Genomic DNA, 15,643 nt, shown 5'->3' on the forward strand with positions numbered 1-15,643 from the left:
TAATTAGCAGCTAATTGCTGGACAAGCCTCTGAGAAACTTTATGGAAGCAACCTAAACTTGCTAGACCACACAATGAAAAGGACTCCTGGCACTGCTCTCCTCATCTTCCTGACTTTGCTACTAAAAGGTGACACACAGAGCCATTGCCCTGGAATGATCAGTCTTTTATTAATAATTTTAATCATCCTCAGAGATGCAAGTGATCAGTAGCACACTTGTCCCAGATCTAGTGCTATAAAGCTGATAACTGAAACCAAGAGATGGATGCCTTGACTCTCCATCGGGTAAGGGATGGGAGAGAGTACCCTGTCCTCCCCTTCAGGTCAGCCTACATCTCTCTGTCCCCAACCCCAATGAGGCCCATCAAAAGACTCAGACCCATACAGGTTCAGACCCTCTATCTAAGAGTACAGCATCAATAAAGTTACAGAAGGAAATGTGATATATTTAATCTGGCCATGATGAACTGTCATTTTCCCACTCCAGCTACTCTGTAATGACCCATTAGCACTTCCATCTGCCTACACATGAGAAGGTCCTTAAAGGTTTGTATCAGCTGGGCACAGTGCTGGGGCTGAAGGAAACGAAGAGCACAAGTATGGTGGGTGTCCTTACAGCCAAAGTTTTGCTGAAGAGGCAGGCGAAAGTCAGGCAGAACTCAGGCGAAAGTCAGAACTCACTGGCAACGAATAATAGGCACCTCGAACCTTCGGAGCCAGGGGATGACCCAAACTTCAGTATAGCAACTCAGAATCTGAAAAAAGAAAGGCTCATCTAAGGACCCCCTGAATGCCTCAGAGGACCCTCCCCACCAAAGAACTCTCCTGGCACACTTTGATACCATACCTGGGCCACTAAGGTGTTGTGTATGTGTGTATGTGTGTGCATGGGTGTGTTCCTCACTGAAGAGGTATCCCTTGCTCCCATTTTTATTTGGAAAATTTTCAAAGAAAATTGAAAGAATGATTTAAGAATATGTACCTTTCACCTATATTTATGAATTATTGAGTTTTGCCACATTTGCTTTCTCTTTGCAAAGGGAGATATTATATATCATATATCATGCTATATATCTGTCATAACATGATATATATCATACCATATATAATATATAGATCATATGACATGTCATTCTATGTATAATACACACACAGACACATATGTAATTTCTGAATTATATGGAAGTTTTCCTGCTCTAATCTCCCTACCCTGATTCCAGGCATTTTTCTCCTGAGATGTGTCTTTCATGGAGGGAAGAACAGGTCATGTAGGGGGGTGTTGGAGAGGATGTTGTTGCCTCGCACTCTCCATGTGTGTCTGTGCGTTGTGCTTGACCTCTTCTGGACTGAGGTTTGGAAGTGTGTGGTCAGGGAACTGATCAGGTCAGAGAAGCAGCCCCAGCCCTGAAGGATGAGTGGAGCAGTTAAAGAGGGCTAGGCTGAGAGGGCAGCCCCTCTTCCTTACGCGCTTCAAGTCAGGGTTGGTTTGAAAGTCACAATTGTCCAGGGGATGGTGTGTGGTTTTTCTGCATGTAGTTCTGCCGATTTCCACCTCCAGCATGTATTTCAGGCCTTTCACTACCTGGAAAGAATAAAGGGATAGGGTCCTGGGTTATTTGGCACAGGCTGGCTAGGATGGTAGCCCCTCTGCTAGCAAGAGGTGCATTAAGATAGGTAAAGAAGGCTCTGGGCAGTGAGCTGGCTTCCCAGAGCCACCTCTGGGTGAAGGAAAGCCCAGGACTTTGCAGAAGAACTAATGGGGAGGAAGCCGGTGCCTAGACTCCCCTGATTCCCTTTCCCATGCTTACTCACAAGGCTGACTGACAAGGACTTGAGGACTTTGTGTCCCATTTTAGGATGGCTCCTTTCTGCTCAGAACTCTGTATTCAAGAGGGATTCCAGGCTGGGATTGCCCCATTCCACAGCCCCTATGCACCCAAGGTGGTGTTTGAATAAAGGACACACTGCTGAGTTTTAGACATTTGCTAGCATCCTTCCCTGTTTCTGGGAACGGTGTGTTATGTTTTATTTTAGATTTCAAAATAGCCCCTCTCCATTTAGGCATACCCATGACCTATTTCATTTTCTTCTTTTTTGTTCTAAGAAAATTTGAATAAAATTTCCTCAAGTTTTAATCTCTGGCCCACCAAATACCAAATGAAATAAAATCTCCAGCATCACCAAGGTACAGAAGGACAGTGTCCTTACCCTGTCATGGAGGACTTTGGGACTCAAGTCCAAAGCATTGCACTGACCTTCCTGGGGAAGGCAAGACCCAAGGCTCCTGAGACTGGGCCTTGGAGTGATGACATTGGCACAAACCAAACTGTCTTCTATAGCATGTTTCCTAATATCAGAACACAACTGCTCTTACAAAATTTGCAGTTTGGGGCTGGGGTTGTGGCCCAGTGGTAGAGCATTTGCCTATATGTGTGAGGCACTGGGTTTGATTCTCAGCACCGTATATAAATAAATAAAAAATAAAGGCCCTTAAACTGCTAAAAATATATTTTAAAAATGTTGCAGTTGCCCAAAAGCATAAGATTATAAAAGTCACCACTAACCCTGTGGTTACTGAGTCAGTAACCAAAAGTGAAGTGAAGACCATCTGCTTTAGGGTAGGGCCACTCCCATGTCACTTCTGTCCCTCCAGGCACCAGGGCAAGCTGGGTGTGTGGACGTCATCTGAAACCAACTTCCTACATCAGCAGATGTGTTCTTAGAGACCACCAGGTAACCCACCTCCTGAAGGTGTCTCCTTGTAGTGGCATTCCCTCCTCCATAGAAAATCTTAATTAAGCTTCTCCAGAGACACTCACCATAACTGTTCTTAGACCATCAGCAAGAATTTCTGCAACAGATTTTTCAGGCAGGAGGTGTGTTGCAGAAGGAGGATGTGATAAGAAAGACTAATAACCCAAGACCACCACAGAGGCATTTGCATTTTTGTATTCAGGTCTGGGTTCATTGCCTAGAACAGTGAAAAAAGCTGCTTTTGTGTGGACCTCTACATATTGTGAACCTCTGAGCCCCTCCCCCTACACACTGGATATAAAGTTCTGAAAATCTCTGAACTCGGGGTTCAGAGGGGTTGATGGACTGTGGTGAAAGCCCCCATTCTGAACCTGGCTGCAGCCAATGAACCTGCTTCCTGTCCGTGCCTCAGTGTCTAGCCTCATCTGTCCCACAACATCCTCCCTGTTCTACTTCCCATCATCCATGCTGGTCATGTATTCTTAGGACACAGATGAACAAGGCTGACTGTGCCCCTTGGGCTCCTGAGGAAGGAGGAATAGCACTGAGCAGGCACAGTAGGTTATTAAGAAGAGTGATGGCCTTACAGGATGTGACATTGAGCAGGCTGATTGGCATACAAGTTTTGTGAATCAGAGAGGGAGTGACTTGGGCATAGCTGTGGGATCTGAATGTATATTCCATGTGAATGGTGAGAAGGTCTTTGGGGCTGCAGGAGGGGCTAAAGCTAGGACAGGGGTCCTGGGACTCTGGTGGGGGTAGCTCCAACAGGTAAAGCAGTGACCTGCTCTGCAGGAGTGTCAGGCTTAGCATGCTACTCTAGGAGTGGGGTTATTGCCTCTGCACCCCTTAGTCCCATTAATGGGCTTTAGGCCAGCGGCCTGGTGACCACCCAAGGGAAGTGTGGTTTGAGCAAGCAAAGGACCTTGGGTTTTTGTGTTTGGCTGTGAGGCACACTGGTTTTGATTGCCGCCATCAGCTTCCTGTCCTTGTGTATGTTCTAGGTGGTGGGTTGCTGTCTCTTGGCTTCCCAGGGGTGTATCTGATAATGGGGCCACCAGAACCTAGACCTTCACCTGTACCAGCGCTCGGCTAATGTAGGACTCCTTGAACAAGAAGATGTCATTTGTGCAGTTGTTAAATTTTTCCACACTGTGTCTGGCAGCTTTGAGGACTCCTGGGTCATCAGTCTTTATTGTTTTGGGAAATCCTGGATTCACACCTGAGTTAAAGACCTGTGAACAGAAATCTGAAAGAGAGAAACACAGTACCAGATGGGAACATTGATGGTAGCAGGGTACATGATCCAAGGGGTGATGCCTCATGCCTTGGGTCGCTTAGTTATTCTCTCTGCCTCATGGCCCTCAGCCCTGATTATCCCCTGATCCATCTACCCATGCTCACCCCACCATGCACTTGTGTATCCATATGTCTGCTGAACATCCAAAGCTCTTCAGCTAGATAGTGCTGAAGGTATGATGTAATCCCTATCTGTTATGGTTTTGATCTGAGGTGTTCCCCAAAAGCTTCTATATTAATACAAAAATGTTCAGATGTGAAATGATTGGATTGTGAGAGCTGTAACCTCATCAGTCCATCCTAGTTCGAATGGATTAGATGGTAACTGTAGGCAGGTGGGGCATGGCTAGAGGAGGTGGGTCACTGGGGGCATACCCTGGGAGGGTTCATCATCCCTGCTGCCCCTTCTCTTTGCTCTCTCTGCTTCCTGACCCCACCATGAGCTGAGAAGTTCTCCTCCACTATTCCATTCCGCCATGATGTACTGCCTCACCTAGGTCCCAGAGCAATGGAATCAGCCGTCTATGAACTGAAACTTCTAAAATTGTGAGTCCCAAATAAACTTCTCCTCTTAAGTTGTTCTTGTTGGGTGTTTTGGTCACAGCAACATAAAAGCGCACTAAAACACTGTCCAGTCCCCCACCATACAGAACATTTTTAGGACCCAGGGGAATTTCCAACATGTATATTAAAGAAATACTGAACATGCCCCCCCCAGTGGTGAGACATCTGGACAGGATGTGGTCTTAGGGTGTTAGAAGAAGCTGGCCCTGCCTGCCCCTCACCCCACCACTTCCAGCTTGTCCCAGCCAAGTGGATCACATGGACTGTTCAACCCAGTCCTGCCTCTCCACTGGTAAGGAGGCTGGTTGCCCTGGCTTCAACCACCCTCCTCTTGCATTCTTGGCAGAACATCTGATCTCAGACTCTGGTTGGAGCCCACCCTAGCTCTCCAATTCCTACAGCTCCAGCACTGATGTCTCTCCTAGACTGTCCCCTGAGGTTCTCTGGGTACAAGTCTGGGTATAAGTCTTTACTTTCCTATGAATGAATGCCATTCTTCAGGGATCCACTCAAGCCTGGCATGTAGTCAGTGAAGGATGGTAGGTGGGCTGGATTGATTCTACTTTCTCTTGCTCTTCCTGTATCAGGAAGCCCATATTTGGCCAGAATATGAGGAAAGTAACATGAAGGGCTTCTGTCACCAGCATCTGTGCCAAAGCCAGGCAGAACAGAGGACCCCAACATCCCTCCTTGGCTCCCCAAACTCTTATGCTTCTAGTTCCTAGAGAAGTGGAGCTCGCAGACTCGAAGGATCCCTGACGACCCTGCTCAAGTCCAGCTTGCCATTCATTCCTTTGTTCAACTTGTTCATAGGCACTTGTAGCACCTGCTTTCTGAGCCTTCCTCTTCCTGCCAGCTCTGGGAACTGGGGATGCAGAAGTTTAATGCTCTACAAGTAAACGAGATCAACAACAGAGTGACAAGACATTTAAGGCAGGGGAATGAGGAGTGCAGGGGCCTGTCTGAGGATACTGGGTCAGTGGGTTGCATCCGTATTCAGAGATTAGGGAGCCATGGCAGGCAGCTGTGAGTTGGGGTTTTAGTAGCTTGATGTGGACTGACATAACCCATTTTCTAAAAATCAAACATATTGTTACAGTAGCTATAAGAAAAATCCTACTCCATCAATCCACAGATCCTTTGCAAAAAAGAAAAAGAAAAAGCAAACAAACAAAAAACCCACTTAGAGTGTGAAATAGAACAAAATATGTAGGCCAAGACCTAGGAGACTAGGGATGCTGAACTGAGGGGAGGATTAGGGGTAAAGCAGAGCCAGATGCAGGTGTTTGATTTTATGAAAGAAATATGACTCTAAAGAAGCCACAGAGGCTCCATACTGCAAAAAGTGGATAAGGACCTTTTCTGGTTGATGGTTAATGAGTGTCTTGAATATTACTCCCCTCTTAAAAAACAACAACAACAACAACAAAAAAAACAAAAACAAAAACAAGGGAGAGAAATGAATTACAGTAGATGGGGTAGAGAGAGAAGATAGGAGGGGAGGGTTGGGGGGATAGTAGAGGATAGGAAAGGTAGCAGAATACAACAGTCACTAGTATGGCAACATGTAAAAACGTGGATGTGTAACCGATGTGATTCTGCAATCTGTATATGGGGTAAAAATGGGAGTTCATAACCCACTTGAATCAAATGTATGAAATATGATATGTCAAGAACTTTGTAATGTTTTAAACAACCAATAAAAAAAGAATATTATTCCCCTCTCAATGATCAGGGATTGTATATTAAAATAATAAAATGTTAAGGGCTGGGGATATAGCTAGTTGGTAGAGTGCTTGCCTTGCATGGCCCTGTGTTCAATCCCAACATTATAAAAAAAAAAAAAAAAGGTTTTGGGGAAATTCTAAGTAAACTAGTGGGGGAGGGAGAATGGGATAGAGGGTCTTAGGTTGGTAAACTACCTCACTTTTTAAGAATGCCTTGAGCTGGGTACAGAGGTACACACTATAATCCTAGTGATTTGGGAAGCTGAGGCAGGAGGATTGCAAGTTTGAGCCCAACCTTGGTAACTTAGCGAGGTCCTATGCAATTGCTAACTTTACAAAGAATCTGTCTCAAGATCAAAAAATTAAAAGGGCTGGGGATGTAGCTCAGGGGTGAAGTGACCCTGGGTTCAGTCCCCAGTACCCCTCCCTGCTCACTCACATACAAAAGAAAGAAAGATAAAAAAGAATTCCCTGAAGGCTGGGGATGTGGCTCAAGCGGTAGTGCGCTCGCCTGGCATGCGTGCGGCCCGGGTTCGATCCTCAGCAACACATACAAAGAAAGATGTTGTGTCTGCCAATAACTAAAAAATAAATATTAAACTTCTCTCTCTCTCTCCCTCCCTCTCTCACTCTCTCTTTAAAAAAAAAAAAAGAATTCCCTGAAATATTAACACACAAAGAGGTTGGCACCAACCTACTGTATTAAATTAACTACATTAAATGAAAAAGGAACTTTAGCTCTGTGGTGGCAGGAACCACATTTCAAGTGCACAGAGGCTGCAGGCAGCTATGGTCTCATTTCCTGGTGCAGGTGACAGTGTCCCTCCAGGCAGAGGGCACTTTTAGGGGATTGGGTGCCTCTTCCTTTGGTTTGCACTTTCAGGAGGAGCCCCTCAGGTGATAGCATGGGCCCCTCAGGTGAAAGCCCTGGGTGTCTGTGTTTCTTTAGGGGAGACCTGGCTGTCAGAGGGTGGCAGTAGTGCTCACCATAGGTAAGCTTTGGGGCTTTGGTTTCTAGTACAGGAAGTGAAGAGGTGGGTGGTAGCCCATGGTCAACCCTCTCCCTCCCTACTGAGCCTGCAAAGCTCCCTATGTGTCTGGGTTTTAGATATGCTGTTGTTTGAGGAGGTAATGGTGACAGGATACAGGCATTCTGGGGAGTTAAGGCACTATTGGGTTCCCTGGGTTATGAAGAAATTGAAACATTTGGGAGGAAAACACCAAGGTAAATTCAGTGGAGCATTAGTTTCATTGTGGGAAGCAGATCTGGGTGTTCCTCTGGAGGACAAATTGCCCTTCTCTTTGGGACCAAGTCGATGATCATAAGGCCCAATGGAAGCAGAAGGAGAAATGACTTTTACATTGAACTGGGTATTATGGTTTGGATAGGAGTTGTCCCCTCATAGTTCCTGTGTTAATGCAGAAATGTTTGAGGGTGAGATGATTCATTGCGAGGGCTGTAACCTAATTGGTCCATCCAAGTTTGAATGGACTAATTGGGTGGTAACTTGTAAGCAGGTGGCTGGAGGGGGAAGGCCATTGGGGGCATGTCCTGGAAGTGTTTGTCTTCCCTGTGGCCCTTTCCCTTATCTCTCTCTGCTTTCTGGGCACCATGAATGGAGCAGTTTGAATCCACCACATCCTTCTGTCATGATACTTTGCCTCACCCTCAGGCCCAGAATAATGAAATTGGCTCACCAGGGATTGAACCTCATAAATCATGAGCCCCAAATAAACTTTTCCTATTCTAAGTTGCTCATGGGGTATTTTGATGATAGCAATTAAAAGCTGACTAATGCACTAGGAGTTGGGAATTAGACAGGCCAGGGTATGGGTAAGGCCCAGAACAGGAAAGAAGGGTAAAATCTCACAAGGTAGGAGCCCTGCAAGATGGATCTCCCAGAGGCCAGGGGGAAGGGCAGGGTGCCTGGGAACAAGGAAGGAACAGGCTTTATACCAGGTACCTGATCTCTGAAACAGTCTGCTCATGTAGGAGGGTGGGGTCAGTCAGGTGTGTTGTAACAATTACTTGGTGATGTTCCAACCAGGTGACATGCATCACACCAGAAGTGAGAAAATGGTGACTAGAGCTCAGGTCAATGAGCTTATCAATAAATTCCTACTAAGAGACACAGAGCTGGTCATTCACCATTGTCCTCCCTGGAACCCAGATGCTTGACCCCACTAAGTGTGCCAGAAGGGTAAGGCTGCTGACCATCTGCAGCTCACCTGTGGAGTCTTCTCTCCTTGTAGTAGCCCAAGGGGTGGGTGATGTAGTAGAGAAGACATGAATCTAGGAGAATTCTGTAACTTTGAGGGTATATCCCTGTGGCTCTGGGGCTTAGCCTCCTTTGTGAAGAGAGACCATCACTGTGTGCCCAAGAGGGGCTCTACCTGGCTCCTAGGCTGTTCCTAGGCCAGAGGTCCATGGTAAAACTAAGCTGCAATTACTTTGCAAGCATCTCTAGACTTTGGTACCCAAAGAACTTGACCTTTTGTCCTCAAGAAAGTAGTACATTTCTAGTGTCTCCTCCTCATAGAACTTTGTGGCCATGTGGTCTGTGGAGAACTGTCCTTCATAGCATGCCCTCTGTGAAGTCTCTGGGGCTGTCCTTCACAGCATGCCCTCCAGTATGACATTCCCCAGTAGCCTTGAAAGCCTTTGCAAAAGGTCTCCCAGGAGCAAAACAACAAAATCTGCTTCCATTCCTTGAGCACCAGAGCTAGGGTTGGTGGGTCTTGGTGTGACCCTGGAACCTGCCTTCCCTGGGTGCTTCTGGCCCAGGTGGGGAACAGATGGTGGCAGTGGGAGTCTCCTGCACCCTGCAGAAGTCAAGTCAATAGGGGAAGGAGCCCAGTGCCTCAGGCTGCTCCCTGGGTACCAACTACATACTGACCATGGAAGTGGAGTGTGGTTTTAGTCTAGACAGTAGAGAAAGACATTTTTGTGAAAGGGACAGTGGTTTCAGTGTATCTGTGCCATCAGAGAATAGGGTTTTTTTCCCCCTCAAGGTAAATTAATTTAATTGCTCATATTTTCTTTGTAAAGAAACATGTATGATTTTTTTAGTATGATTTTTTCTATTTTGAGTGGGAAGTTTGAGAAGAGTATAACAAACAAACAAACCAAAACAACTATTCTTAGTATTTCAAAGGTAAACACTATGAACTCTTTTTTCGAGTAAAATGTATGAGGTGGGAAGTACGGGCTGTGTCCCCAGAAAGTGGAGCAGACCAAAAATGAGGGCTCCTCAAAAAGTGAGAGCAACTTCCTTAGTTAAGATGGAGGGACTGCCTGCCCTGACCTGGGGGGTGCCAAGGAAACTGAGAGCTGAGATCACCCCCTGCTCAGCCTGTCCAGCTCAGGCTAACTAAATCAGCATGCTTATTTCCTATCTTTTGTCCCATTTTGCCATGTCTTCTCTTTTAAAAACTTTCCCCAGAGCCTCTAAAGAGGAAAATTTTGAAATAAAAGTTTCTCCTATCTTCCTTCAAAGCTGGCTTTGAATAAAATCCATTTTTCCACCACTTTGACTCTGAATATTTGGTGACCAGTGGGCTGTGTAGCCTAGCCTCTTCCCTGGGTGGCAATAGTGACCTGTAACAAAAGGTAGGAAGCTTCCAGAACAGACTGAGATGCATGTGGGGCAAGGGGGTCCAGGGGAGGTGAGGGAGGAACACTGCAGAGACAGCAACTCTGTGACTCTTTGAGAGGCAGGGGACTTGGAAGGAAGATTGGGGCTGGGTGATGCACAGCATTGTGCAGGATACTGATCCAGGCATGCTGTCCCACTCAGGAGGCGCTGCCCCAGTGTCACAGCACTGAGGGTACAAGGGACACCCATTATGCAGACGCAAAATGCTGAAGGGGCTTGGAGAGAGGAAAGCTGAGCTTCTGCCCTTCTAGCTTTAGGATGCACTTAGTGTCCTCGGAGGTTGTCCTTTCTGGGAAGAGAGGAGATGTAATAGGACACACCCCAGGAGTGCCTAGGTGGGCAGAAACTTCCCCTTCCTGCCCTACAGCAGCTCTGGACCCTCTAGGGAACTAGGATAGTCTGGTGATTCCTACAAGGCTCCTCAGCTGTTCTAGACCCTGGGCTACTGGGTACATGCTCCTGTAAGTCACCTGTTAGCCCTTATCAGCACTAATAGTCCATGACTTATAGAAGTCTGGAGGTCCCTCCTCTCCCAGATGGTAAGGATAAAAATGGAAGGGAAAGCTTGGAGGAAATATTCTGTTGTATTCTGCTTAAAAATACATTTTTCCCATATAAATCACAAGTGACTTCTATTCCAACATTCCTGTTCCTATTTCTATTCCTGATCTACCTCTGTACTCCTTTCTTTAGAATCCTAACATTGACATTTGGATCCCTGGACATACTTCATGTAAAGGACACACTTGCTATGTAATGACTCTTTCAAGGATATATCTAAAAATTTAAATGAGATTGAAGGTGAAACAGATAACCTCAAAGCTTGGGAGACACTGTCAGGATCAAGAGTGTTCTTAGTTGCAGCAATTGCTCACTATTTCCAGGCAGATTAAAGAGATTAGAATGTGTCCTGGAACTACCACTAACATACATGCCAATGTACCCTAAGGGACTCAACAAATAGCTTCTGGGATGTTCTACCATAGGAGCCATCCTCAGCCTGCTAAGGTCCTGTTAAGTTGCTGAGGCTGGCCTGAACTTGTAATCCTCTTGCCTTGTCTCCCAAGTACCTGAGATTATAAGCTGTACCACCATCTACTCTCTTAATTTGCATTTCTGAAAAAGTAAGATACACTGGTCACATGTCACCATAAGAAGACAATAGAATTTTGGACACTGGTCACATTTCAAAGTACTGAAGCTGAGTGGAAGATGTTGGCTTTTGGCTAGTGCCCCTCCTCCCTGTCTGGCCCCACCCGAAAGTCTGGGAGGGGAGTTTTTTGGAAGAGTTCCTGCCTTGAGTAGGAAAGAGGAAGTGTTCAAGTGTTTAGGGAAGCTGGCCTTGTCCACCATCATCCTTTGTTAGGAATGGTTAGGCATGGCTTGGGGAATCTCCAGTGGGTGAAATCTATCCCAGGTTTCCAGGAGGAAACCCAAGTATTTGGAACCAGACACTCCTGGGTGGGGGGTGGGGTAGAGGTGTTGCCCTTGTCATGGGCTGGTGCCAACTTAGGTGCTGGGACCCTTCAGAAGTCTGAAGTTTGTGCCAAGGACTGCAGTGGTGGGAGGTAAGTGTCCTGCTCAGGGGTGCTTATTCCATCCTCTTGGAGACAGTCATCTGAACTCTGCATCCCTGTGCTGCTCTCACTTGATGCTATCAAAATTCTATGAGTCTGGGTCCCTACCATGTGCTCTGGGGTACCTGAGTGATGAGAAATGAGTGAACCTATCCTTTTGAGGGCACACATGTCCCCTTGGCATACTCAGGATGCGGGTCTCTCCTGGGGAGAGTTATCTTATCCCCACTCCCAGTGTTGGAATCCCAGCTTTGAATTTCACTGGTTATGAAACTTTGGGCAAGCTGCTAATCCTCTCTGAACCTCTGTGTTCCCATCTGTAAAATGGAGATAACGATGGCAGGAACCTTCAAGAGTAGTGCTGAGAATATATGAGGTAACACACATGAAGGAACAATGTAATCATCATCCAATATATCAACGTGCAATAGGGCCACAGTGAAGGTGGGAGGTCTCTGGGGGCAAACCTATGTCCAGCACATAGAAATCTCAACATAAAGGTGGTGAGTGGTCACCTCCAGGTACAGATCCAACCTGCAGTAGTTCCCAGGGGTTCCTGTAGGAAGCCAGGGTGTAGGTGCCACCCTCCCTACCCACTGCTTCAGGGGTCCTCTGAATGCAGTGCTCCTGGAAGCAGGTAGCTACTTGACCACAGATCCCTGCCCCAGGGCAGATGGGCTACTGCAATCTTAACTGGTGAGGGGGTGGGAAGGGGACAGAGTGTGACATGGCAAGCAGTGGAGCTTCCTGGAATTGATGAGAGATTGAGAAAGAAGGGTTTTTCATCTTCAACCAACGGTGAAAGGGCAGAGGCAATGTGGCAATTTCCTATGTTCTGAAGGGCTCAGGGAGGAGACCTGGGGCTCAGCATGGAGGTCTCTGCAGTTTAGTTAGTGGGCATGGAGAGAAGCCAAATGTCCAGAGGGTGCTACCTGGAGTCCCTTTTGCCAACTCTCAAAAGTCTCTGAGATCTGTTTTCAGACGAAGTAACAGAGAAGCTATAGGAGGTGAGAGTAGATTCTACTCTGGGGCCCTTGGCTCTGTTCAAACACTAGATAGGGGCTTCCAGGTACCCTCAATGTACAGATGAGGACCTTGATGGAAGGACCAGGAAAAATTGCTGTTACTAGCACAGCAGAGGAAAGGGCTGCACCAGACTCATGAGCAAGGGGCAACGTGGCTACAGAGACACCACGTCCACCATGTACCTCTGGAGTGCCTTCCCTGATCCAACTCAACTAAGGCTCCCCAGGGTTGAGTGAATATGTAGTTATTTCTTATTTCATGGATGCTGGGACTCAGGCTTAGGGAAGTCCCAGGATCCAAGGCTAGTAAGTAGTAGGTCTGTGGTGCCCTGAGGGCCCCATGAGTGAGGGTGGACTCTGGGCACCTATCTGGGTTCAGTGGCAGAAAACAGGTCTTGGGAAGGAGGCCCAGGCTGGCCTGGAGGGGATGCTGAAGGGAGAGTCCCACTTCTTCTAGCCCTGATGCAGCTCTGTATGGCTCAAATATGGAGTGGACAGGGGAGGACTTTTTCCAGCATCCCTTCACCAGCAAAGTGGATGGTAATATGGCCAGAAAGATGCCACTAACAGTCATCCAGTATGTCAGATCTCAAGGATCCCCTAGTACTACTCTGTCCCTGCTGTGTCAGATGAGGACACTGAGGCAAACCAGAACTTATGCAAATCATGAACAGTAAGTATGGATAATTCCAAGACATGGTGACACCACAGACTCCATATCCCATCCAGGATACCTTTCGCCAAGGCTTTGAAAAGGGGCTTGCTTCTTTGGTGTCAATGTGCATCTTTTGCTCCTGATTTCCATCCTTGACAGCAGGGGGAAGGGAGCAGGAGGGCAATGTGGATCAGACAGGGACAGGAGGACAGGCTGAGAAGCTGGGATTCAGGGTCTCATGGTGTGAATTAAGAAGGCAGGGAGCAGGTGAAGAGGCAGGCCTGGTGCCCTGCCCCGCCCTCAGCTCATTGTTAGTTTAGCAATGTGTTAACCACCCCATTGCTGAGCACCCACCCTGAGGCTGCTGTGGCTTGTCTCCTTCTCTGACAGCAGAAGATTGCCCACTCTCCCACTCCTGCCCTGAACCTGTGGCCCCCAAGTTACAACATTGACCTGTAGGTTTAGGAGCCTGAAGCTGTATCCCCCAGTGTCCCTGATTCCTTGGTATCTTGATTCACCTTGAAGGGGTGTGAGCCTTCTATGGACCTTGGACTCTGGGTACCATCCCCTTGTCATTGGTCCTACCTGGACACCCTCTATCTGGTTACCTTTGGCCAAACCCGAGCTCCCTCCAAAGAGGGAGAAGGGCAGAAACCAGATGCAGTTTGAGTGCTGTCCCTGCCAGCAGAGAGGGGGGCTTAGTGACAGGGTTCCTTGGTTAAACAAGGAAGGGGCCCTCTCACCCTTCCTCTGGGGTCTGATTCTGCATGCTGGGAGAGCATCGCCCAGCTCCCTCCTGGGGAGCAGGCGCTCAAGCCTGTGTGACTTGGGCAAGTTACCTAACCTGGCTCTGCCTCAGTTTCCCAGCGCACAGGGAGTGTCCTCCTCTTCCTCCTCCCCAGACTGCAGGAAGGACAAGTGTCTGATCCTTAGGGTCCCTGAGGCCAAGTCACAGGAAAGTAGCTGGCAGGCAGGCAGGAAGGATGTGGGTCCCGGTACTCTACGTGACCGGACTCAGGATCAGTTAGCAGCCAGGACCCGAAGACAGTTTCCACTGTTCCCAGAAGGGACAGTTCCCATATCCTCCATCCCTGAAGCCTGGCTCCCTGAGAGGCAGCTGCTGCCAGGACCCAGAGCCCCACGCCCCTCGCCGCTGTGCGGTTCTCTGCTGACTCCAACCAAGACAGTATCGGGGAAGATCCGAGGCGGGGAGAAAACCCAGGGACGCCTGGAGCAATCTCAGGGCGGGCCCACCGTGGGGAGCGACCAGTAGACCCTCCTCTTACCTGGGGAAGGGCCGCTGCTAGTGCTGGAGACCAGGCAGCAGAAGGCGAGCAGCACCCCGGCCAGCCGCATGACTGTCGGGCTGTGAGCTGTGCGGAGCAGTGGGCTGGGCTCCGGGTCGGTGGTGGGTTGCCCGCCTGGGGTGGAGCAGGTCCTGCACACCGCCCCCTGGGCTGGGGAGGGGTGTGGGCTGCCAGTTTGGGGGCTGGGTAGGGGGTGGTTTCTTGCTGAATCATTTTTACCAGAAGCTCATCTCCAAATCTATCCGCCACAAAGGCAACCGCTTCCTTTATAAGTTTCCAAGCTGCGATCATTTACTGGGGGAGGAGGAAGAGAAATGAGACCTGCGAACAAAGCACAAAGCGTGCATTTTTCTACCCCAGAAATACTTACGGGCGGGAGGCAGCGCTTAAAAAAAAAAAAAAAAAAAAAAAAAAAGAGGGGACTTTCAGAAGCAGAATCACTTGACTTTCTTCTCTAGAGGAACCACGTTCTGAGCGGCACTTGGTGTGAGTGACATCTGCCCCTAGGAACTTGAGTAGGAAAACAGGGTCAGACTACATACAGCTTTAGCGGAGGATGAACATCCTCAATCATACATGTGCCCTCTGAAAGATTTCTGCACCAGGAAACCAGGAGCTGAGCAGGGTTTGGTGACTAACTGTTTAATCACTTAACCTCTTGGGGTCAAAGCCAGCAAAGGAGGGAAAAGAACAGTGTGCGTCCCAGTGGTTCTGACCTCTCATTTACCTGCCAGCCCAGAGATGATAAACTCTGATTATGAGTTTGAATTGGTTCTGCTTCTTAGTAGCCCTAGACCTTAGAGGCTCTCTGCCTCAGCGTCCCTCCCCTCCCAGGTTATGGTGAGGATTTAGGAGTTTTCTCCATGTAAATGGACTTTCTCCACTAGATGGAGATTAAATGGGTAATTACATTCTGTATGTAAATGGGGCTTGTACTGTAGTGCAGACTCTTATGGCCTTAGGTTCAGGGAGATCCCTGTGCCCTCAGAAACAGGATGTGCAGGTAGGAATGAAATGTCTGGATCTTGAACTTACTGTGAGAGGTGTTCTGGCATTGTCACCTGGGCTGGTGGGACATG

The 15,643-nt window shown here is 47.9% G+C and overlaps 1 protein-coding gene across 1 annotated transcript; it reads right to left on the bottom strand.

Annotated features, from left to right (window-relative positions):
* Positions 1–170: 170 nt before the first annotated feature.
* On the bottom strand, positions 171–14,613 carry Cst7 (cystatin F). The gene is made up of 4 exons (XM_076849433.2): positions 14,544–14,613; positions 3,831–4,003; positions 1,466–1,582; positions 171–755 (listed from the first exon to the last, which is right to left on the bottom strand). Exons 1-4 carry the CDS (start codon positions 14,611–14,613, stop codon positions 678–680), a joined length of 438 nt encoding a protein of 145 aa, XP_076705548.2. The 3' UTR covers positions 171–677.
* Positions 14,614–15,643: the final 1,030 nt, after the last annotated feature.

Source organism: Callospermophilus lateralis, chromosome 3 (genome assembly GCF_048772815.1).
Source record: "Callospermophilus lateralis isolate mCalLat2 chromosome 3, mCalLat2.hap1, whole genome shotgun sequence".
Taxonomy (NCBI): domain Eukaryota; kingdom Metazoa; phylum Chordata; class Mammalia; order Rodentia; family Sciuridae; genus Callospermophilus; species Callospermophilus lateralis.

Excerpts from the sequence above, each read along its gene's own strand:
- Cst7 (XM_076849433.2), bottom strand. The coding sequence starts at position 14,613 with ATGCGGCTGGCCGGGGTGCTGCTCGCCTTCTGCTGCCTGGTCTCCAGC. Across the intron at positions 4,004-14,543 it reads TAGCAGCGGCCCTTCCCCAG|ATTTCTGTTCACAGGTCTTT; the intron begins GTAAGAGGAGGG and ends TCTCTCTTTCAG. Across the intron at positions 756-1,465 it reads CCAACCCTGACTTGAAGCGC|ATTCTGAGTTGCTATACTGA; the intron begins GTAAGGAAGAGG and ends TTCTTTTTTCAG.